The 24,796-nt window shown below is 39.2% G+C and overlaps 1 protein-coding gene across 2 annotated transcripts in view; it reads right to left on the bottom strand.

Moving 5' to 3' along the window:
• Positions 1–2,576: 2,576 nt before the first annotated feature.
• VIPR2 (vasoactive intestinal peptide receptor 2) overlaps positions 2,577–24,796 on the bottom strand; it is a 51,778-nt gene continuing 29,558 nt past the window's right edge. For both annotated transcript variants that reach the window (XM_042043480.1, XM_042043479.1), the window contains exons 5-13: positions 23,892–23,989; positions 22,020–22,161; positions 19,107–19,257; positions 18,138–18,198; positions 16,335–16,404; positions 13,213–13,304; positions 9,916–10,045; positions 9,788–9,829; positions 2,577–8,171 (exon numbers count right to left, since the gene is read on the bottom strand). In XM_042043480.1, the coding sequence (XP_041899414.1) occupies positions 7,998–8,171; positions 9,788–9,829; positions 9,916–10,045; positions 13,213–13,304; positions 16,335–16,404; positions 18,138–18,198; positions 19,107–19,257; positions 22,020–22,161; positions 23,892–23,989 (960 nt within the window). In that variant the 3' untranslated portion in view covers positions 2,577–7,997. The remainder of the gene's footprint in view (positions 8,172–9,787; positions 9,830–9,915; positions 10,046–13,212; positions 13,305–16,334; positions 16,405–18,137; positions 18,199–19,106; positions 19,258–22,019; positions 22,162–23,891; positions 23,990–24,796) is intronic.

The raw sequence follows: 24,796 nt of genomic DNA, 5'->3' as shown, positions 1-24,796 counted from the left end.
CATTCGTGGAAAAGTAAAAATAATGTACTCTTTTAGTGACCATTGGTTAATTCACCTTTAAAAGACTGTGTAAATCTTGATAATTGGGCATTCTCTTGCATTCAGTGCTCTGTGCTATGTCTGGGTCACGTTAAGTGGCTCTATTTCTCTGATAAGACTTAATAAACAACTATCTGAAAGCACAGAAGGCTGATAGCCCCGTTTGTCTCTCGGACTCCTGGCAAAGACTCTAAAACTCTCCCCCAGCAGGGGAGGCATAATTATGGCATGGTCAGTGTCAGTCCTAGTCCAAGAAACAGGATGTTATGGCCTTCAAAGGCAAAATGAAAATGATTTTTAAAAGATGTTGTGTATTTGAGGGAAACAATGTTTTTATTCATGTTTTTGTTTTTGAGTAATAAGGTCAAGTTAAGTGTTTTTTGAAACAGGCCATATGATTTTGGTACTTATCTGAATAACAGAATTATAATCTGCAGGAATGATTAAATCGTCCAATTCATCACCTGGCTAAGGCACAATCATCCTCTATAGCACATTTTTGTGTATTACTCAGATTATATTTTAATTTTCAAATTGCTTCTCGTGAATGCAGTTCTGTGTAACAAAATGTCCCCTTGTAGTCAGGATCCATTATTAATTATACTGTTATAAACTTGCTTACTGATTCCCTCATTATTTCCCTCACTATTTTTTCATATCCTACAGGGACAGACAGGCAAAGCCCAAGGCACTAATTAAGAGCAGGTGAAGAGTATAAGCAGGAAACCAGGGATAAGCAATGGCCAAGGGCTATTGCTAAATAAAGCCTTTCTGAACAGAGAATTTCACAGTTTAAGAGGATTGTGCTGAGAAGCAGTCTCAATTACAAAGGCACCAACTGAGAAATCCAGAAGGATTTCAACATAAAGCACAGCTCTTCATTTTGATTTCTGTTGTCTTCCAAATCCAATATCCATATTTAATGGAATACCCTAGGGTACTTCATAGGATATTACATGAAAAATATTTATTTGTCCTGTGTGAAAAATCTATATTTTGATGCAACATATACTTACTTATTAAATAGTTTGATACAATAAGTCAACCTAAATTGCATGTCAGCTAGCTCATAATATATCCCAATCTATATTAAGGTGTTCTTTAAAAGTAACCTCATTCTACAAACCATACCAAACTTACACACACGCAGAGTTTGCAATACCTTTTCTCTTACTATCTGCTGTAGTTCTTTGGTTCAGCTCTCTTACAGAAATGAAGGGATGACAGATGGTCCTTCTGACTCTTCTACCATCCCATCTACTGATCTCCTTTACCTTTTCAAATGTCCCAGTTAGAAGCTCCTTGGTGCAATCAGAGGAAAGGGAGCTTTGTGCTGTATTCTCAGCCTCTGGACCAGGGGACATGAGTACAGAGAGACTCCTGCAGCTGACACTGCCCAGTGTGACCATGCAGGAGCTTCCAGAGAAGTGTTTGCTTCTTTTAGCTGCTTCTGGAGTGCAGGCTCCCTTACTCTTCCCCTCCCCAGTACACTGCTTGTATTCTGGGGATAACCATTTCTCTAATTATCCAGAACTTTTGTAAAGGACCCACTTCTCCATTTGATTTGCCATGGAAACCTGCAGGTGCTGTTACCAGAACTGATGGGAACTGACCCAGTGTCCACGTTCATCTGCACCCTGGCTGTCCTGCTCATCAGCTCCAGAGCAGCTCACCTGCAGACCTCAAGGTAATCTGGTTGTGGGGCTGCCCCTTTAGCTCTGAGGGAGAGAGGACATGCATGTGGGCAAGGACACTGAAGTTCTTTGCAGACATGCTGTGAGTTGCCAAAGGGTCCAGACTGATGCAGCCCCTACAAGCACTCACATAAGGTGGGAGAGGATGAGAGCTCAGGTGTCCCAAAGGCTCAGAAGAGCCCTCTGGGTGGTGTGGCTTCTGTGATTCATAGAGACACACACAGAAGGGGACGGACTCTCTGGTCCATGAGAGACACCAAAACAGGGCTCCATCCTCTGTCCCTGCTCAGTGTTGCTGCCAGGACAAGTACTGCCCCATGAGGTGCCACCTCCTCCCCCACATGTACACCCTTCTCTCTCTGGCCCCACCAGCAACACACCACTGCCAGTCTCTTCCCTGTGCCCATTCCCATTAGAGGTATAGGAATAGATACATATATTTTGGGGAAAAAAACATGATATATGGTGTTGTCTCTACAGCTCTCTTTTGTTCTCACTGCATTATACTGTACTTCTGACAGATAACTGCGCAGTCAAGTTTTGAGCAAGCTGTGATAAATCAAAATTAGCTGCTGGCCATGGAGATGGTATCATACACAACATATGGGATCACCTGGATCTGCTCTAGGTGGGTGCCATTCTCATGCCCCTGTAAGCATATCTAGGTTGCAGAAAGCTCAGTGAAGCTAGGGGCTGTTTTTCTTTTACATGTGTGTCTAACAGCTGCTGAATTAAAAAGTGAAGTATTAACTTAGCCACATCCTTCAGCATGGCCTTGACCCACTGAATCAGTAAGAAAAATCCATGATTTTACACAATTTTTAAAAAACATAAGTAACAGAATTTTGTGCAAAACTTTTAAAATGTTTATTCTCTGATTCCTCTTCAGTCCATTATGGTGTTATTGACTACTATTATCTGTATAGCATAAAGATGTAAACACTTATTTGTTCACAGCTTTATATATAACATCTCAGAGAAGGCTGTTAGGTATGTGACATTAAAAACTGAAACCAGAAAAGAACAAAAGAGCAAAACCAGAAGAAAACCATAGAGAATTACAGTATGAAACCTATTTACACACATTAAACTATACAACATCATAATCTGTACATTTTGTAAAAAATAATCACATTCATTTACATCATCTTTAATTTTTACCATACTTGACAGATATAAAGTTATAACAAAGATGACAAAAGAGAATTTTGAAGTAATACTCATACTAATGTGCCAGCACAAAAAAAGCTGCAGGAAATCATAAATTTATGACAGTGCTTTGAGAAATAGAGGGGTTTGGGACATTTCAGTCACTTTTTTTAGCTGACAATGGAAATGTTGCTGGCTTAGATTTAAATACAACCTGCTATCATTGGGCAGAACCAGATTCAACACAGAGTGGTTAAACCATACCACAGAATGCTCCTTTTAAATGTTATCCTCTTGTAACATACATGTTAGAACACCTTTGTTTTTTTAAAGAATTTTTTTTTCATAGACAGAATAGCACTGCATCCTAACTTCTGTATTTGATCATGTCAGGGTAGTACTGACAGCCCACAGCTTATATAGGCACTCATGGTAACACGAAGGTACTTCTGTTGGTAAAGGTATTTCCTGTATCACTATGCACAGACAGTAATTGTTCAGGCAGTGACCCTTATACACATAGCAGCTTTCTCTGCAGATTAGTTGCCAGGTCTTTCTTTTTATCAGACATATTTAGTACTTGATTTTTCATTAGGGATGTCTGAAAAAAATCTGTATAGACTGAATTTGGACTTTATCCCAAATTGCTTTGCTGGACTGGGCAAATTCGCAGATAACAGAAGATGATTTTTAGAAAAATAGGAGACAAATGATGCAGATGATTCATCTTAGTCTTTGCACGTGGAGTATGTCAATGCCTTATTTCATCAATCTGCCCCAGACAGTCTCTGGTTTGCTGAGGGTCTATGCCTGTTGCTTTTCCCTTCATTGTGTTAAAGGCAAAAGGAAGCCTGGGGTGAATCAGGATGTGGAGCAGATGCTACAGAGTGGGGCAGGCTGGCTCCAACTTGACTGTAGGAGGTTTTTTGAAATGCTCTTTGCCACCAGTTATCTATTGCTGCTACAGTACAGTCCCATCACAAGCTTAAACTGGGTATTCCTCAGCTGGTTACCTGCAGCACATGACATAAAGAGAATTCCAGGTACTCTAAAGCACTTTCTTTTAGCATATGGTCCCTCTACAAAAGTCAAAAAGCCAAACACCTAAGCCAAAACAACAAACATTTGTTGGAAGCTGAGGCCAGGCAAATCAAAATGGGACATAAAACTATGGGCTTTATCATGGAAGGAACGGACAGCTGACCAAATGAACTGTGGGATCCTCCACTACCTGACCTTTTGAGCTACACTGCACATTTCTTGGAGGATGAGTTAGGCCAACCTTAGTTAACTGGCTTAAAAAGAGGTATCTATGTAACATTACCCAGATAACTTCATGATCTGGAGGGATACATCTTACCTAATTCAGAATATGGAGTGAGAAATTTAAGTACTAGCCAGCTACCCCAGGCTCATTTTATAGTAAGTACAGAGAAAACTAGGTCCAGCTTACCTACCCCAGATATCCAGTTGAACATGGAAGGAATCATCTTCAACTAGTGCCTATTTCTCTATGATGACTATGGAAGGCACTTCAAAAGAGTCTTTAGCTCAGAGACAAGCATGTAGCTTTTAGACACCAAAACCAGGTCAAATGAATTTCACCTGAGTTTATCAAGCACCCAGCTGAAATTGACTCTGCAGAGGAAAATTTAAGTCAGTGTCCATATATATTTTTAAGTTGTGGTTAGTAAGTGGAGAGCAAGCTGTCACTGTGTTCCTCAGGCATCAGCAGCAGGTAATGCTGACAGAAATCACTCAGAATTAATGGTGCCTCCAGGGGAGGTAAAGCACAACAATTAACCACAGTACTGGGAGTGAATTGAACCATTCTTGCTCAGTAAATACAAGCTGTGCTACTGGCTTTTCAGTGGGAATGGACAAAAAACCCCAGTTTCCTGCTCTGAAAACTTTACAACTCAGTTTGGACCCTGATGGAACCAAAGGGAAAAATGAAGTAAAGGAATAAAGAAGGGGAGGTGCAGGGAAAGGTTACACTTGTCTTGCAGCCTCTACTTCCTCCCCTGATGTTGGTAGGACTGAGAACTAGGATTAGGGATGACAGAAGGCCATGATGTTTCATTGCATTGTTCTTTTGACTCTTTAGAGTCACCACAACACAGAGAAAAAACATCTAATCCCATACTCCTTGGTAAAATGCAATGAAAGACAATACCATGAGAAGCTGTCTCATTCTGGGTGTTGTAAAGATGCAAAACACTGATCAAGTCCTACATTTGTCAAACTGTTCTGCACCTTTTACAGAAATTTTTATATAATGTGTATCTGTGCATGAAAAGGCAGCTGTAAGTCAAACTGGTGATGATAGGGTTGATGCTGTAACTTTGCATAAAGTTATTTGGAAATCAGAAATTTTCTGGGAGTAAAAGCAAGTGAGCACAGTGCCCTCTACACAAAGCATTATGAGGTTAAACTGTCTCACAAAACAATATTCAAATTATCTGTATTTAGATTATTAATAGAGGGATGAGGTTCTCCAAAGTACCGTACTTTTCATTAGTTTGAAAGAAAAATATATACAGCACCTCTGTCCCCTGTGTGCCATTCTTTGCATGTCCACACAGTCCTTTACAAACTTAAGTGATGCCCTCTATGTTCTCCCACTGGCAAAACTTCATTGTCTCGTGGCATTTCACCCTACATGAAAAGTAGAATCAAGCCCAAATGCATCTGCACCCTGTTAGAGGAAAAGATGCTGGTTTGTTGCAATATAAAATGTATTTTCTTATTAAGGCTTTTCTTCTTTATAACCCAGAAATAATTAAAAGTGCAGATTTTCTCCATGCTCACTTAATTAGAACAAAGTTTTCTCTAGGATACAATGTGTTACAAACATGTATAATTGGTGATGCATCCTGCAGAACAGACTGATGGAAATGACTGCTTGAAACCTCTGTTTCTGTGCTATGATTCTGTCTGTGTGTCAACTCGCTCACATACCCTCATTTGAGCAAAAAGATGAGCACACTTGAAAGCTTGTCACATGTGCCTTTGTACCCTAGAAATTTAGGGAAAAAAAGAACATCCTGCACGTCACATCTCAGGGAGCTGAGCAGTCCCAATGACATTTCAGACAAAGAAGCCTAAAGTGCACTGATGTGTTTAATTTAGGTATAAAAGCAACTTCCAAAGCTCCAATGGGTCTTCATAAATTTGCAGTTAAGAGTTTGTGATAAGTTTTTCCAGAAATCCAGGAAAAATACTAAAGTTTAGCAGTGTTTCCTCAGTCTAGAGTCTTTGGGAATATATTTAGTTTAAATACATGTGTAGGGGGACATCTTTAAGACCCCATGGGAATGTCCTTGGGCAGCCTACTTCCAGAATCCAGAATCTCATAGCTACTTTGCCAAGCAGAAAACACTCTGAATGATCTGGAAGTGATCAACAGCTTCTTTGAATTCGAATATTGTGAGTAACAATTCATTGAGTGATTGTTGTTTAACTCAAATGATACCTACTGGTAATACCACATTCTGCAGTAATGTGAACTACATGGGGGCCTCTCTATCTTTGGTCTGACAAAACTTTCTATCACTCCAGGGCAATCCCATTAAAAAAAATTGTGTTTGACTGATAAACAGCTGGATTAAATCAGACCAAGAGTTGTAGGGACACTTTGACACCTGCTGACAATATTCCCAGTACTGGTAATATTTTCAAGGATGTACAAATATGCCTGCCAAGAGACGCCCTTGCTGCTGTTCTTACCTTTATCTGACAAGAGTAGGGACCTTGGATTCTGCTGGCTCCATACAATCTGTTATCTGAAATAAGAGGGCAATGGCTAGTATGGAGGTACTCATGCAAATACACTGTATTCCCACTTGCAATGTAGGGTGGATATGGTTAAACGTGACATGGGAAGAAAACATCATTTGGTTTATTTCTTTTTAAGAGTGGAAATGTTCTGTGTATTTTTATAAGACTCAGTCAGTTCTCTGCCTTTTTTTTTTTTTTTAAGTAGGCTTGGTATTGTCGAAGAGTCCTTCTCTATGCCTTTTATGGTAATTTTTAGGGATTCTGTCTAATTGTTTTTTTCTGGAGTCATGGTCAGGACTAAATTTTGAGTCATTTCAGATAGATATAGAACCGAATAAACCTAAAAGAATTTACATTTTTTGTTAAATGTGAGTTGTAACTTCACTGCAATAGTCCTTGTGTTTTGCAGTCAAATATGTAGTCCTAGAGACGTATTTCAGTGATAATACTGTAAAAAAACAGTGTTTTCACTGTGTAATGTGCTATCCAAGGCCATTTATCCTATGCCAGGCTGCTTTAGCAATAAAACATACCTCTTCAGAAAATTGCTTAGTGAAAGATCAACACAATTTCTGACTTAAAACAGAAAAACAACTGATGATTGCATTAGCACTATTGGGAAATGGTGCAGTTTTATTCAAAACTGATATAGTAGTCTTTTCTGTATGGACTGCAAAGGTAGCCCTACATTCTGCACCCAAACATTAAACTGGGCATTTTTGAAAGTAACAACAGGATTGGAATTGAAGTCTGTAGAAAGTAATCTCTGAAATTTATGCCATTAGCCTAGAATTACTACCTTTTTCCCCCTGTGTAAATCATGTTCATGATTTCCTGGATTAGCACACTAAACTCCCACTGTGGTTAATTATGGTCTTAGATTTTTTTTTTCTAATTTTATTTTCCATAATTAGAAAAGAATTTCCTAATCCTTAAGGCAATGTTTCCTTAAGTATAAATAAAGTGTAAGAAATTATCTTGCTTCCCATCTTAACCCTTACATGTGGCAAAGCAGTCTGCATTGAGCAGGACACCCTGCATTGATCTTGCAGCTGTGTTGGAAGGGAAAGGGACTTTTATGAACAATGAATTTTTGAATTGTTACAGCTAGTAAACTGCAAGAGAATATCAGAATTAATATGAATACCATTTAAACAAAACAGAAAGTATCCAGGCTTCTCTGTTATTAACAGGTTGGCTGCACAAACCAATTCCCCAAATACCAACATGTATAAAAGCAAAGCACAAAACTGTACATTTTATAAAATATCACATCAAGCTGCATAATGAATGATATATCCCACAGTTTTTCATGTTTTGGGGGACCTAGCTCATTTATATCATGGTGGTCTCTGTCTGCATAAATGAGTGAGCTCTCGAATTCCGGTGGAGTTGGGAAACACTTTCTGATCCATTTCGAGAAATGGACGAGCTGTGGAGACTGTAATCTCTGCCTGCTGTCTGCTTCCAGCACAAACTCCGCCACTTTCTTTTCAGCTCCCCCTGCACCTGTGTTAAAAAGAAAATGCACAATACGAGCTGAAAATTTTCTTTTATGTGAGCAACTTTTCCACGTCTATTGGCTGTCACATGGGGATCTCTAGGAACAGAATCATAGGATGGTTTGGATTGGTACAAACTGTTAAAGATTATGTAGTTCTACCCCCTTCCGTGGGCAGGGACACATTCCACCAGACCAGGTTGCTCAGAGCACCATCCAGCCTGGCCTTGAACACTTCCAGGGATGGGGTACCCACAGCTTCTCTGGGCAACGTGTTACAGTGTCTCCAAAGAAAAGATTTTTTCCTTCCTAAATCTACCACATATCAGTTTAAAAGTGTCATCCCTTGTCCTGCCACTACAAGCCCTGCTAAGAAGTTTTTCACCATCTTCTTGATAATCCCCTCTTTATGTACTGTAAGGCGCTATAAAGCTTCCCAGATCCTTCTCCCCTCCAGGCTGAACAATCCCTACTCCCGCAGCCTGTCTTCATGGGAGAGGTGTTCCAGCCTTCTGAGAATTTTTGTGGCCTCCTCTGGACCTGCTCTAACAGGTCCATATCTGTCTTTTACTGGTGACAATTCACCTCTCTTGACCTGCTGGCCACGCTTCTTTTGAGGCCAAATACAGTTGGCTTTTTGGGCTGCAAGTGCACGTTGACAGCTCACGGTCCGTTCTTCATCCCCAAGTCCTTCTCTACTGGACAGCTCTCAACCCCGTCATCCCTCAGTCAGCACTGCACAGACCCAGATGCAGGACCTTGAACTTGGCCCCATTGAACCTCTTGAGGTTCTTTTCACCCTCTCCACAAGCCTGTCATGGTCCCTCTAGATGGCATCCCTTCCCTCTAGAGTATGCAATCAGTTTTTACCAAGGTCACATAACTGAGGCAAAGACTGCCTACGCTGTCTGTGAAGAGGCGCCCCAAGGCCACTTTAAAAATCAGTTTTGTATCACTTGTGCTGCAACAATAGCTTTTGGTATCGAGCTACTTATCACATGTACTCAAAGCACAGAATCAAATGATTAGCCCAAAATCAAGCATCTCATGGAATATCAAAGACCAGAATAGCACTCAGGAGAGCTGAATATTAATTCTCTGTGCAGGCAGGTGTCTTCTTCAGACAGATTCCTTCTGTCAGACACTGCATGGTGGCTGAAATCAAAAGGAATTCCTTGCATCTTTCTCAGTTGAGACTATGAAAACTATGACATGCTGAGCACTTGTGAAAATCTGTTGCTGTTCTGAGGTTTAGATACTGACAGAATATCACCCCTAAATACTTACTAAATGGTGTTTCCAGTTCCGGATAAATTTCCAGGCTTGTTCCTCCTCACTTGTGCAACCCATATTGCTTCTAACAGAGCTAGATTAGATCATGTTAAATAACAGAAGACACTAATATCTCAGTTTGCAAGGAATTAGATTTTAAACAGCTCTTAAAACTCTTCACCCAACTACACTGATTTCTCCTGTTGCATAAAAACTGTCACAAATATATTCTATTAATGGGAATGCAAACACCTTCTAAAACAGTTTCATGTATCAGAGCAGAATTATAGGGACACTTATACGTTTACTAAAACCAATATTTAACATTCTCAGTAGGAAAGGTGAGACTTACTTCACTGTTCAAAAAGCAATACAGGACTGCAACAATCAACCCCTGGAAAGAGACAATATTCCTTAGTTAGTAGGCACCACTCACCTAGGTCAATAAAACTTTTTTTAAATAAAAACCTTAAAATTTACCTGAAAAGATCCCAAACACAACTCAAAGATTATTTTATAATTGTTGGAACTGCGGTCAGGAAATAGAGCAAACACTGTATAGTGAACTCCAAATAACGGAATAAGCAACAATGTGGATTTTGCAAGTCTCCTGGGTAAAGAAAAGAGAAAAAGCTGAAATTTAATGATGAGCTCGTTTTACTGAGATAAGAACTTGATGCAATGTCATTTACATAAACCTGGTATGATTTAGGATTTATAAACAGTAACAATAATTTATTACCAATTGTTTTCCTTTCAGGCTTGCAATGAGGTTACCCACATAGTAACTCTGGCATGTGCAATTCCATGTTGTACTTGATCTTGGTGACCTTGCACTCTGCCAAAAGCTGGAGGAAGGTGGCAGGGCCTCTGTAAAAGCCCCCAGCTGCCCTCTGTACAGCAGTGGGGTGTAGGACCTGTCCTCCACTGTGTCTGACACACAGCCCCTTCCCAGCCTGGTTTCATGGCATGGTTCTTGGGCATGGGGTTTTCCTGCATTATTCCACAGGACCACATCTGACAAAGTGTCATGAGCTGCTCCTATCTCTCAAAATATTTTTTACCTGGCATTAAAACTTCAGACTGTTCAAAGTGCAAAGGAATGATGCCTTCCTGCAAAGTCGTATTGACAGGTCCTCAAGCATGGAAGGTAAAATCTCTCTTTTGAGGTTAATTGCTGTTAATTTCCTTTCCTTAACTGTATGGTTAGTCTGTGCTTTGCACACACGCAATATGCAAACAGTACCTAGGAAATGTAATCCAGAATAATCTCATCCGTGAGATTTTCATGAGCCCCAAATACTGAAACTTCATAGCTTTACTGATGGTATTAAGCATACACCATTAAATATTTTTCAATGTTGTCAATTAACAAATTTTAGCAGAAGACACTACTGAAGTTAAGGAAAGAGATCTTTAAATTTCTAAGCAGAAGTGCTCTGACAAACAGCTCATGAAACTACTGAAATGATAAATTGCTACTTTTACCTTATCTGTCATTTATTTCACTCTAATAACATCAGTTTCATATATTATACAGGGCCAGTCATGCACAATTTTGGATGTCTAGTATCATATAAAATTTGAGAAGTTATAATGTTGAGTTCCATAATTCATCACTGTCTTGATGAATATAACTTGATTCAACGATGAAAGGATGTTGTTGTGGATTCACCTATTTTAAAAGAAAAGTTAAGGTATTTCAAGTAGTTTTATTTTTTCTCTGTCTGTCTTCATGGCCTTGCCTTGTTCATAATGCCCCAGGGGCTGCATCTGTTTATGTGGAAATAATAATTTCTTACAGTAAAGTTTCTCAAGAATAGTAAACCCCCCACATCTAAAGATGATACCAGAAGCAGGACAAATAGGTTTTCCTTAGCAGAAGAAATCAATTTACTGCTGGAGGAGATGGCACTGGCAGCAAATTCCCCGGTTTCCCAAGTGAAATGGAAAACTGATTTTATTTGAACTTAGCCTTATCCACTGCAAAAGTAAAATGAACAACAAAAAGGATGGAACCAGGTACAAGCAGGTTCAGGGGAAGGGAAGAAAAATGGCGACTTGCATGAGTAGTATTCATTTTAGATTCATATTTCACTTTCACTCCACGATTGGTTTAATAATTTTTGTCTCGTTGATGCTACTTTCGCTATACTGGACTTATATTTTAGTGAAAGAAAAGGACAAACAAAATAGCCTTATTCTCTGCATTTTAGAAAACACATTTGCAATTCTAAAAATGAGCCTCCCAGATCTTTAATTTGCTCTGTAGATGCAGTTTCTTGAGGAGGTTAATCTACTTTCCCACGGGTATCAGCTAAAGACCAGAAATACAAATTTAATCAGGCAATCAAATGCTAAAAGCAAAGAATTTGCAGGGCTGAATAATGAAGGACAAGGTTGCTATTAATGTGAATATTTCATATTATGAAGTGCTACAGTAAACTGTGGAAAATGGTGGGACTGAAGGGAAGGGAATGCCCCATTTTCAAAAGATAAATAAATACCACATGGAAGGAAAGAAAAGTTTATGTCACGAGAAGTAAACTTGAAGGAATTTCCTGCCTATAGGTTGGCCATTTTGCCAAATAATAATGTGGCAACCACACAATTTCACCTAGAGTCATTAAGTTTTCCCACATGTTTAGATAATTGAATCAGCAAACACAAAACAAGACCGTTGTAGCTCTGCAAAACAAAAGTGCCCGTCAGTCCTGTTGTGTTGACTTTTCTGTGGCACATCAGAATTCTTCACTTTTTGCATCAAACACGTCACATTGTCCACAAAACACATAAGGTCCTGCTTCTCTTGGCTTTAAGGATATGCTTTACTTCTGCATACCATGTTTTATCAGCTTTTAGAACAGGAATTCAGTATTTTTTAAATGAAGGAAAGGTGTTATCCAGGAGCGCATTTTCAAAGGCCACTTGCACAGCTTTGGATTTTCAGTGTTCATGTTAGGTTTTGCCACTGAAGTACCATATTGACACCCTGAACTGTCAGTGTCTGCATCTGAGCTTTAAAATAAGACCTGCTGCAACAGACTCTTGATTGCAGATTATGACATATTCAGCAGCTCTTATAATAAACAACAATAACAGATAGGGCAATAAGGAACAAAATCAATTTTAGCAATGTATTTGAATTGTGCCCAAACATCCCTTGATTTTAAAGCTGTGGAAACAAAGAGATGTTTTATGATTTGATGTTCAAACCAAAACATAAAAGAAGTCTAAACAGAAATGAAGTTGATCTAAGCCAGAAACAATCATTTTCCTCTAGAAAAGTAAAGATGGCATTTTAAATTAATATAAAACACTATACTTAATATAAAAATTTTTGGTAACAATGTAAGTTCTTTTCAGCTCTTAAAATATATTTAAGTATTTTAGAAATTAGAAAAAAAAGGTTTTAAGGAGGTTGAAGGAAAATGTTTTGATTTTGCAACTTTTCTTATGTCAAAATGAAATATTTATGTATCAAAAGAAAGATAATACTCTTGGTATATTTTATATCAGCGTATTGATTCATGGATTAAACTCAAATTCAAGAATAGCTTATTGGTCTTTATGAAATTAAATATTTTTTACTGAATTTAGTGTTTGAAAAAAATATATTTATCTCCATTTCAGCATAGTTATATTTATTAACCCATATCTAAAAGTAGTTCTAAATTAAATGCAACTATATTAACACAGCAGATGTTGGTTTTCAGCAGATGAAATCTTAAAGAGATTATTTTGGTTCTGTCTATAATATCTAAAAGTATGACTTACTTGTACTGTGACTGGTCATTTCCTCCAACATCTGGAGATCTTAACTTCTGCAGTAAGATTCTTATAATGCTAATGAAAAGTATAAAATTCACCTGCAAAGAAAACAAATAGAATGGTGATCTTTGAATTCTCCACTCAATATGCAGCACAAAGAAATGCTTACCAAGTCAGAAAAGAGTCAAGTCAGCAGTGGGAGTCATGCACCTCCCTCCAGAAGCCCTCAACTCTGCAGCACCAGACCTACTGTGTTCTGAAGCATCAGGTTTGCCATGTCCAGCAACAACTGCATGCCCACCAGTGCTGCTCTGGCTGGCAAAAGTCTTTGAAAGCCCCAGTTTTCAGAAATATCCTCCTTCCACTACTTCAGCTGAGGACAGACTTCCCAGCAGGATGGGACACTGGATGTGATTTGCTGCAATCAAACTGTCCTAAATTGTCACATGGATTCACAACTGGAAGCCCAGACACAGATTTGACCCTCCCATGTCCCTCACCTCAGCTTTCAGTATTTTCTGTCTGAATTAGCGTTAGAGAAGATTGTTGCACAGCTGATATGTCTACTCCAATCAAGCACAAAAAGGGCCTCTCACAAGCATCTGACTGCATTGGATATTAATGCTGACATTAGGAATGAAGGAATCACAGAATAGCTGGGGTTGGAAGAGACCTCTGGAGATCAGCTAGTCCAGCTGAATCCCTGCGGTCTAATTCTCATTACAGCCCTCTAAGACAGAACAGTGGCATTATTTTATTTTGTATTTTATTTCATGTTTTACTTTATAGAAAGGCATTTGCATAAAAAATTATTATGATCAGAAGCTAACCAGTCCATAAAACTGAAGTATAAAACTCAGTATATCGTAAATCTCACTCGCATTACTTCTTCAACCTTGACTTTTGGCTTCTTCTGGTCACCATTCCTTCTGGTGTTGGATTCTTTGGTGTGGTCTAGAAAACTGCACATTACACATAGCACGTCCATACTGAAGTAAGGGAACAGTTGGAATCTACACCTTCAGAGCAACAAGTGTGCTGAAAACTGTAACTCCAGCTACATAAACAGCTGCATCAAAAGCACACATCTTAGAATAAATTAATCTAGAGAAAAATTTGTATCACTGTGTGAATGAGAATTTTGGTGTTTTAAACTAACCCCATCCCAAAGCACAAAATCTGGAGGTGGGGTACCTAACTAGGTAGTGTCTGTCTCACTGCTATAAATCTCTGCCATCATGTATTGGTGGAAGCCTTCTTCTTTTGCCTAAAAATTTGGTTCTAAGATTTTCAAGTTCAATTAATTTCTGTGTCTTCTCTAACACAGGCTGTAGAATTTGGGATACTGATAAAAAACCATGATCATAGCAAGTGCATGTCCCTCTGTATTTAACATTTTGTTTGAAATGACAGGTGAAGGGAGTGAAAGGAACTGACAGTGATGAAATAAAAACCTAGGAAAATTTTATCTAATATCTTTTTAAAAAAGAATAAAAAAGAAATGTTAGAAAACATAGGCTTTTGCTGAACTTAACATACATTTTTTCAGGCAGATGATTACTTAGAGGCCTACCTATAAAGCTAACAGACAGAAGCCTGTTATTGCAGATTTATTTGCAGACTTAATGCAGCAGAGTGCACACACCACACACACAAGGGATATTAACTTGCCACATGCACTGGAGCCAGTATTGGTGGCTAAGGAAAGAATAGGGGTAACAGCACATTCATTTGGAACAGTCACATCCTACTGAGTAACTCTGAAGTGTGTACAGCATGAAGTGTGAAAGTCTGCCAAGTGACTCCTCTCAAGCCAAAATTCACAGGAGAAAATGCCAGGGAGGGTTCTGACACACTGAATTAACTGAAGTCATTCCCACTGGGCAGAATGGTATCAGAACCCACTCTCACAATACTGTTAGAGATATCAGACTTTTGCTGCCTGACCAGTAGTCCATTTGCTTAAATCACAACTCATTTCCCAGTCTTCACTAAGAACAAGCTGCAGTTCAGGTCCGGCAATGTGCCCTGGGATAACTTCCACTTCCAGGTCTAGGACTGCTTTGGAGGAGCACTGCCTTCTGGCACACGAAGTCTCAGCTGGTTACCAGATAGCTGCTCAAACTGAGCATTCAGAGAACAGGCTTTCCTTTAAATACTAGGTGGTTTGTTTTGCTTTTATCTTCCAGCATATTTTCTTCATTCCAGATCGTCCCCATTCTCCAGCTCCTTTGAGGTGCGAGTATTCCCATCACACTGTAGTTCTGTTTCATGCTCATTTCTTCATACCATAAAACATCTTTGAGGCTTTACCTTATGTCATTTCACAGATATGGCCTACTCTTCTTTCTCTTCAAACTGCAGAATTCACTCTGATGGTGATGACAGGAATTCCTCCCAAAATGATTTTCAGCAGGCACAGATTGAAAGCCAAGCCCAAACATAATGCAAACTCCTGAAATCTTGCGTAATCTAATAATGCCCTAGATTTTCTGCCTACAGTTCTAAAAATGAAGCAAGCGTATCTAAAATACATTAATTTACTCTCTGACTGTTTTCAGAAATGGACATATAACTGTAGTATATTATGCCCAATGTTAATTACACAATCATTACAGTGAACAGGAATATTATTACACTACTCCAGTAATTCTAATGAGTTCCAAACAGGAAAAGCCCTGTGAAACATTCTCAAATGGTATTATTTTGCAAACACTTCATATTCCATAAATATTTCAGTAGGCTACCAATTAAAGAAAGACATACACTTTTTTATGACTAATATCAGATTCTCAATTGCAGGACTACTATTTACACACAAAATCAAATATGCAATTCATTGAAAAGTATAATTAGATTTTTGCTTCCTCCAGGCTCATAAACAGGAGAGATGTTAAAGGAAGAACAATGCACAAATAAAAGCAACTGCTCATTTAATACGAGGCAGATAAATTTTGAAGGCAACAAATTTAATGGTCTTGGCATCTGTTTAACATTTCTCCTGCAGCACAATTTCTTTTCATTAAAACAGAATTCTTTCCTATCTGTAACTAGCAGTAAAGAATAATGGCTACATGCACTGCACAATGGTGAAAATATCTATAATTCATGCTTCAAAGTTTACTTACTATAATAGAAAATAAAATTGGTATTCGTATAACCCACCAGGGACCACCATGCTCATTTGTATCCCAGCAACTATAAAAAAAAGAGGGAAAATCATGTTGACATTAATATCATCTGGCAAGCAAGACCTATGAGGAGAAGTATTTCTTATAAACACGTCAAAGCACACTGAAATAATGCCTGTTCTAACCTAGAATTTGGCATTCAGTCATTTCCTGCTATTAATTTTATTTCCTTTGTTTTAATATGCATACTCAATTTCCCCACCAGGAGCACTGCATCCAGGTGCGAAGTCCGGAGCATAAGAAAGATGTGGATTTATTACAACAGGTCTGGAGGGGGCCATGAAGGTGCTCAGAGGGCTGAAGTACCTCTCCTACAAAGACAGGTTGAGAAAGTCAAGTTTGCTTAGCCTGCAGAAGAAAAGGATCCAGGGAGAATCCACTGTGACCTTTCAGCACTTAAAGGGGGCTTATAAAAAACAGAGAAAATGACATTTTGCCAGGACATGTAGTGATAGGACAAGGGAGAATGGTTTAAAAATGAAAGAGAAGAGATTTAGACATTAGGAAGAAATTCTTTCCTCATAAAGTTGCAGAATCATTTAGGTTGGAAAAGACCTCTGAGATCATTGAGTCCAGCCTTTGACCAAGCACCACCATGTCAACCAGGCCATGGCACTGAGGGCCACATCCAGTCATTTCCTGAACACCTCCAGGAAAGGTGACTTCACCACTTCTGTGGACAGCCCATTCCAATGCTTTACAACCCCTTCCGTGAAGAAATTCTTCCTGATGTCTTAACTGAACCTCCCATGGCACAGCTTGAGGCCATTTCCTCTTGTCCTGTCACTGGTTGCCTGGGAGAAGAGACCAATCCCCACCTGGCTACAGCCTCCTTTCAGAGAGTTGTGGGGAGTGATAAGGCCCCCCCTGAGCCTCCTTTTCTTCAGACTAAACATCTCCAGCTCCCTCAGCTGCTCCTCACCAGACCTGTGCTCCAGACCCTTCACCAGCTCCATTGCCCTTCTCTGGATACATTCCAGCCCCTCAATGTCTTTCCTGTGGTGAGTGGCCCAGAACTGGACACAGGTCTCGAGGTGTGGCCTCACCAGTGCATTACTGTGAGGGTAAGGAGGCCCTGGCACAGGCTGCCCAGAGAAGCTGTGGATGCCCCATCCCTTGAAGCGTTTAAGGCCAGACCGGATGGGGCTCTGAGTAACCTGGTCTATAGTGTGGCATCACTGCCCATGGCAAGGAGGGTTGGAACTAACCAATCTTCAAGGTCACTCCCAACCCAACTCATCCCATGATTTTATGAAATCAGCTAAAACATCAAGCACACTGGGCTGTACCATTAGACATCATAGAGGATGTTGACCTTTTTGGGAATAAAGCTTAGTTTCACTTAGTGTAAGGGCACTTCTCCAGAGTGCACTTATCACTGACCCTCTGGGTAGCCGAAAGATCGAAAGCAACTGACAGGTGCAATTGAAATTACATAATTTCTTGTGGGATATTCAGGTTATAGATGCCTGGAACTTGTTTGTGAAAATGTGAGACTGAACCTGAAAAACTGAATATTTAATTTTCACCCTGGGCTCAGCACTTTTGATCCAAATACTCTAAGTCCTCTGAAAGGTTAGTCAGATTAAAGATTAATTACACTTCAGAGTTCCTCTGTAATCATAATGACAAAGGAAAAAGGAGTTTGCCTTTGGTTTAGAGGTCTTGCAAAGAAAGCCTTGAAATTATGTAGGGCATGATTTTTCAGTTTAGTTACAGCTTTCTCTCTCACACACTCACCCAGTGTCCTCTAAAATGATCCGTGTCACTGTCCACGTAATAATGAATATTGTAGGAATTCCTGAAAAATGCCAAAGAGGTTTAGAGAATGATCACAAAAATGCAAGTCCACAAAAAAAATGTTCGTCCTACTAGTAACCAGTTATTGCCCAAATACACAGCACATAGTAAACAGTTCAGTGAATGGAGGGAGAGGCCCATCTGATGAGCTACATGATGTCAGAAATGTATTAGAAACAAAGACTGCAGAGAAGTGGGTCTATTTCTTATAAAAATGCAGCCATAATTACTAATATGCAAAAAAAGCGCCTTTCTTAGGTTTCTTGCAAGGTGTCAGAGTGTCTTACAGGAAAATAGATACAAGTTGTGCATTCCCAATGCACCTCCAAGGACTGCAATATAAAATTGAACTATAAATCATTTCATAAGGAACCTTGTCCACACACTGGTTTATTCCCATTTCCCAGCAACACCCAAATGTTTTATGACGACCTATTACTGGAAGTATTAAAGTGTTCCATATAAATATCAACATACTTTCTGTAAATGAAGGGAATACATGTATTTAAAACCAGATGGGCAGTATTATTGGGCTTTTCAAAAACAAAAATTGCATAGTACAGCTCATGGCTGTGCAGCTAAACTTTAATTTTCCTCGCAAATTAGGACACCTGAATCATATGTTTTGCAGTGGCAGTCTTTGCACAAGAGGAATCCCTGGGTGTGGTGCAGATGGCACAGGTGGAAGTTGTGCCAGGGATCAAGCCAGCAGTGGTGCTCCAACAGTTTTGTGCCTACTCTTTCCTGTGCTACAGCAGCTGTAACCTGTGCTGGAGCTGAACTGAGGAACTTGCGAGTCTGAGGAGTCACCAACAGAGACAGCTCAACTACCTTGGTATGAAATAGTGAACCTGACTAACACTCACATACAGAAAAAAGAACATTACTGGATGATGTGTGAGTTCTTACCCCATCCTATCAGCAGGTAGATTGTGAAGTGTCTGTTGGGGGAGAATATTAGCACAAGGAGGATGTGGAGGTAAAGTCCTTCTACTAAGAGCCAGTAAAAGTTTGCCATGACACCATACTGAAAAAACACCAGAATTGCCTTGCAGCCCACCTGAAATATGAGAAGAGGGATCAAATTTGTTGCAGGAAAGATGCCATATTATTTTTACTAGTACAGCCTATAAATCTTAGCTGTGTTTGTAATATCGGTAAACCAAGTCCAGTAGAATTTTCTATCTTCAGTCAAGCAAATTGTAACATTGTAAATGTTACTGTATATATTAAAAGAAAATGAATTATTAAAAATTATTTAGATGGCTCTCATTGCAAATTCACTCACAAATTTTGAAATCGTTATAGGATAAACATTGAAAAACATGGTGGTTATCAATAAAGGCACACTTTTGCAATGGTTTGTTAATGAATGGCTGTAAAATTAAATGATCATCTACTAGGAGTCTAATAAATGTATTAAAACCTCATCTGACTTCCTAACACGGTAACAGTTAACAAAGAAACTGCTTTATGAATTTTCAAGGCTAAATGTGAAACTGAGTGAAAAATATAACTTTACATGATGACTAAGTAGACTTAGAAGAAAAAGTTGACTGGACTTTTAAAAATTATATTTTCCTTTTAGAAAATATTTTAGTGTTTCTTAGTTAACAAAACACATAGACGTATCAAAAAATGATACTTATAGTCTGTGTGCTGCTCTTCAGAATTAATTTTCAGATGTCTGTGCTGCTGATGTTCCACAGTGCTGGCTGCTGCTACTTTGGTACCTCCCAGCAGGAATCTGGGATGTGAGAATTGAATATGAAAATGTTCATATGGACTGAGAATGTGCTGAGAAATGTGATGATATTGTGAATGTAACAGACAAAACAAACTGGACCAAATAAAATCTCTAGCTTCTGCCAGCTTTACTCACTTCTCCAGTTTAAATACCCTTCATACCTCAAATTTTCTGTTAAAATTTCAAATACACCAGATACCTAAGCAGGTAACTTACTTTTAGCGATTGATTCCTGTCTCTAAACATAGATGTCTATTAAGAAGTGAGACACAGTCACCAGCTGCTAAGCCAGAAGGGCAGACCTCCTTATGGATACTTCTTTGTATCCATCAGCCCCCTATGATGTCTCAGACACCTCAGTGCACCCGAAGTAACATACATGTCTGTATTCATGCCTATGTACATGCATATACAGAAAACTGAGGAAGAGTCCAAAGGCCTGAATTCATTTCACCTGATTTTAGCTGCCTACAACCAAGGTTAGAAAGCTAGCTTTGGTAAGACTGATCTTACCTCTGGACCTCATATCCACTGAAGGGATATCCGTTGCAGATCAGCAGTGGGCCAGAAGATGTAAAATGGATAAAAATTAGCATTTCAAAATGTGTGAAAAGGCGAAATTGTCAAGCAAGTTGAAATTTGCTTTTATGTTTATGATTCCATACAATCAGACTAGCAGTGAAAATTTTGTAATCCCTTATAAATTCCAATACTCCCTTGTATTACATTCTCAATTTATATACCTTGCATCAAAGTATTTTCCCTTCCTCCTGCAAGTAATTCTGTTTCAGCTGTGTTTGCAGATGCTGAACAGTGAAGGTATCTATCAGTAAAATTAGCCAAAATTAGTGCTCCATGTAATCCAGACCCAGGACCTACTTACAGTGCCTTATGTATGTTTTAGTGTTTTAGACCTCTGTGAGTGCAGCAGAACTGTGGAACATCACACACATGTGACAAAAGGGGCAAACCCCGTGTGCTCTGAAAGGCAGCACCAAGCCAGGGTAAGACAGAATAGCCTTGCCAGGCTGGTGCCAGATCATCCCACATACAATGCAACAGAAATTACTCAGCAGTTCACAAAATTGGACATATTTAAATAGGAAATTATAAGGCTTTGTAGCTAAGATAACTGGAGAATAAATGAAATTGCAGAAATCAAGTAGCATTTTGAGAGTCCACTGAATAGTCTTTGTAGGACCTAAGAACTTCTGATTACCCCAGCAGTCTGTCTACTATCTATTTTGCCTAACTGGGGTCTACCAACTCAGTTCCTGTTTTTTCCTGTTAGAAATATCCCAGATTATGAGTTCCTATGTACAGCTTGGTAGTCACTGCTAAGAACTTCATGGTTTGGGACAATACGGCTTCATCAAGAGAAAAATATCTTCTTCCATTTTTTTTCTCACAAGCTTAAACTGTACTTAATTAAAATTAGAAGGGATTTTTTACTGAAATAACAGGGACAGAGAAGTAGGAATATGATATATAGGTCAGTCTTTTAACAGCAACACTTGAGATTTTTTTAAACCCTGTGCATGAAAACACAGTAAACATATTAGCTTGCCAAGAATGCAAGAGATGATAACACCTCTGTCACAGCCCAGAAGTACAGAGGAGTTAATGAAGAAAACTCCTGCAAATATTTAATTTCCTGAGTTATTTCCCTCCCTCCGCTGATACCTGTCCAATTCCTGGACCCCTGATAAAGCTGCTGGAACACTTCCAGAGCATCTGCCTTTAATCACTCCCAGCTGATGGCACTCTTGTTTGTCTTCAACTCTCCCAGCTGATTAATGCAGTGGCCATACTTATTCTGAGCTATATCTGGTTATGATTTGTCTTAGCTGATGACAAGTTGTCCTTCATGGACATGCAAACAATGTTAATGTCTCCTACTTGTGCTGCAACCTTCTTTCTCTGGCTAATTCTAACAGACCATTCTCCTAGTCATTATACTCTCTACAGAACTGTCTACACTGAAATCTTGGTACTCCTAAATATTTAAAAGGATCATGGAGGAAAATTCAGTGACAAAATAGTGGTAACACTAGGTAGAAAATGAGGTTTATTACCCATGAGGTTTGATCCTCTGGACAGTGAGCTGTGTTGGAGCTGGAATAGAGAATATCATCCTTGACTAAAACAGAGATGGCTCTTAGAATGAAAGAGAGGAACAGGTTCAGATGGATGTAGTTCCGAGTACAATGAAGTTTCCTACGATGAGATTTAAAAACAGGCATTTTAGGTTATGATGCAGAAAATGTTGAACAGACTTCTATTACTCTTTGGACATTTCTTAGCAATACGAACCTTGAGTAAGAGCATACCCTTTCCTTTTCTGTCATTTTGTCAGTGCTGCCTTGCTGTTTCCTTTTATCGCTTACTTCTGTTCAGTATCATAGACTAAAAGATCCCAGTGGTATTTCTCTCACATTTTAACATAAACTGACAATAAACATAGATTATTATATCCTTCTGTGTGCGCTCATTCCAGTGTTTTTCTTGCAAACACAACTTTGATTATCCTGGATGTATTTCAGATGTGCTCTCACTTATTATTTTCTGGTTTCATTCTTTTATTTAACTCCTGTATTTTGCACAGAGTGACTTTTGATCCTATGATGTAGGTGTATGCAGGAGCAATTAAAAATGCATTCAAAACATTTGATCACCTATCCTTTCCATCCAATGAATGCGAAACTTTTCTTCTTTTGTCTGGCAGCCATGTGAAAGTCTTACAAACAAATGGCAGATTAAATATTCCAAATAAGTCAATGAGTACTCAGGGGAAGCAAGCTATAAATTGAGGGCTTTCCCCTTAAAATACAATCCCTTCAAGATTTTCCTAATTTTTTTTATATATCAAATCCCCAGAAACCAAATTGATAAGAGGTTTTTGTGGTCACAACCAGCACCTTGAGCTGCACCTGGAAATAGGCCAGAAGATGCGGCATTTTAGAAAGTATGAGCAGCAAGAGAATGAAGATGAAATAGGTGTAATGGCAGTGTGCAGTGGCAACTTCCAAATATTCTTCCAGTTGAGATTTTCAACAAACACTGTATAATCCATTCTGAAACTACTAAAACAAGAATATTTACAATGAGTGTAGGAAAATAAAGAACAGATCAGCCTTGCTAGCCCTGAATTTGGCAAAGGACATAATATCAGGCTGAATTTTAAACAGTCAAAAATGCAGTGATTGCTGCGGCCATGCACATCCTTTGCTGAGATACCACTATTATGTTGGACTGCATCACATGTTCCTGTGCAATTCAGAGATATATGCAAGCTGCAAATAGGAGGAAACTATTTTTCTTGAATAACTCATGCAGATGATTAGTTATTCATCCTATTCAGTAGCTGAAATAATGAATGTTAAATGCATACAAGTGGAAGTGTTCAAGAGGTGTTTGGATGCAGCACTTGAGGATAAGGTTTAGGGGTGATTATGGCAGTGCTGGGTTGATGGCTGGACTAGATGATCTTGAAGGTCTCTCTCAACCTTGGTGATTGGGTGGTTCTGTGATTTACAGCCCCACTTGGACAAAGTAATGATTGCCTTTGCCTTTGATTACAGTACTCCTGGCAACCACCCAGAATATTCCACAAAATCTGCCCACTTGTCCACTGGTGAGACCAGCCTCCCGCTAATTCTCAGGAGCAATTCAAGGCGTCAATTTTAATAACCAAATAGAAAATGCTTTATATAATCATTCCTAAATCACTATTCTCTCTTACATGGGCTGTAATGCCTCTAAAATTTGTAAAATGCTTTGAAAATTGTTAATATGATCAGTGCTAGCAAAAATCAAGTCAGCATTACGTTACTGTCAGCTGTTTAACTGCAAAAAGTGTAAACTCAGTGCATTTTTTAAGCATCTGAGCAATCAGACAACAGTTAAAGCTGTCTTATCATTAATATTTACTCAGGAAAAACACATACCTGAAAAGGCAAAGAATTATACTTCCTGTTGTAAGAGCAATCAGAGATACGCTGTATCCAAGAGTATAAATTGCTTTCACCCTCACATAGAAGTTGACCTGCACAGAAAAATACATATGCAGAAACTACTTACTGATATGGAAAATTGTCTGTGAAATGATGTAATTGTCAGCTGAATAGCTCTGAAAGCTAAAGCATGATTTTCACTCTTTGCACTGCAGTACATGATGAAAATGTTCTATCTCTATTCCAACACATTTTGCAAGGCAACATCTCAAGACAATTTACTTCAGTAGAAAATTCAGCCTCAGGAACTCAAAACTTAGACACACAATCTGGTACCATTCCAGTTGATTACACCATGTCAGTGAGGTCAAATAAAGTGTCAGATTCCTCAATTTCCATGAACACAATCAAACTGGTAAGAGCAAGTCAGTTTGAAAGAACAGATTATCTCTAAAAGAAATAATTTGTTGCGGTGGCTAAGTCCACTTTACACCCCCCAAGTTGCCTTAAAAGTGATCTCTCCTTACAACACTGTGCTAGAAAGTTCTCCCTTTGTCTCGATTCTGCTGGTCACTGGCCCTCTCCCCCCTCCCATCCCTTTTCCCATTGGCCCCTGTTATGTCACTCAACCTTGCCTCTGCCCCCGAGCCCTCAGATTATTGGTTTTGGATGCTCTGCCCGCCTTTGGGAGCTCTCGGGAAAAAACTGGCGCAGGCTTTCAGTTCTGGGTTCTTCTTGCCTCTGTTCCCTTTGGGTGTGTTGCCATTAAACACCTTGGAATTGCACGCAGAGAGCCCCTCTCACCTCTCTGGCTCCAGTTCGTGCACAGACTGTGGGTGTGAGCGGCTGTCCGCGACTGCCTGCGAAGGTGAGATCGTGTGCACGCGTGGGTGCTGGCA

Source organism: Corvus kubaryi, unplaced genomic scaffold (genome assembly GCF_017639235.1).
Source record: "Corvus kubaryi isolate FWS band 111438036 unplaced genomic scaffold, C.kubaryi_AGA036_p1.0 37398, whole genome shotgun sequence".
In the NCBI taxonomy this organism is placed as follows: Eukaryota; Metazoa; Chordata; class Aves; order Passeriformes; family Corvidae; genus Corvus; species Corvus kubaryi.
This window is presented reverse-complemented; position numbering and strand designations above follow the sequence as displayed.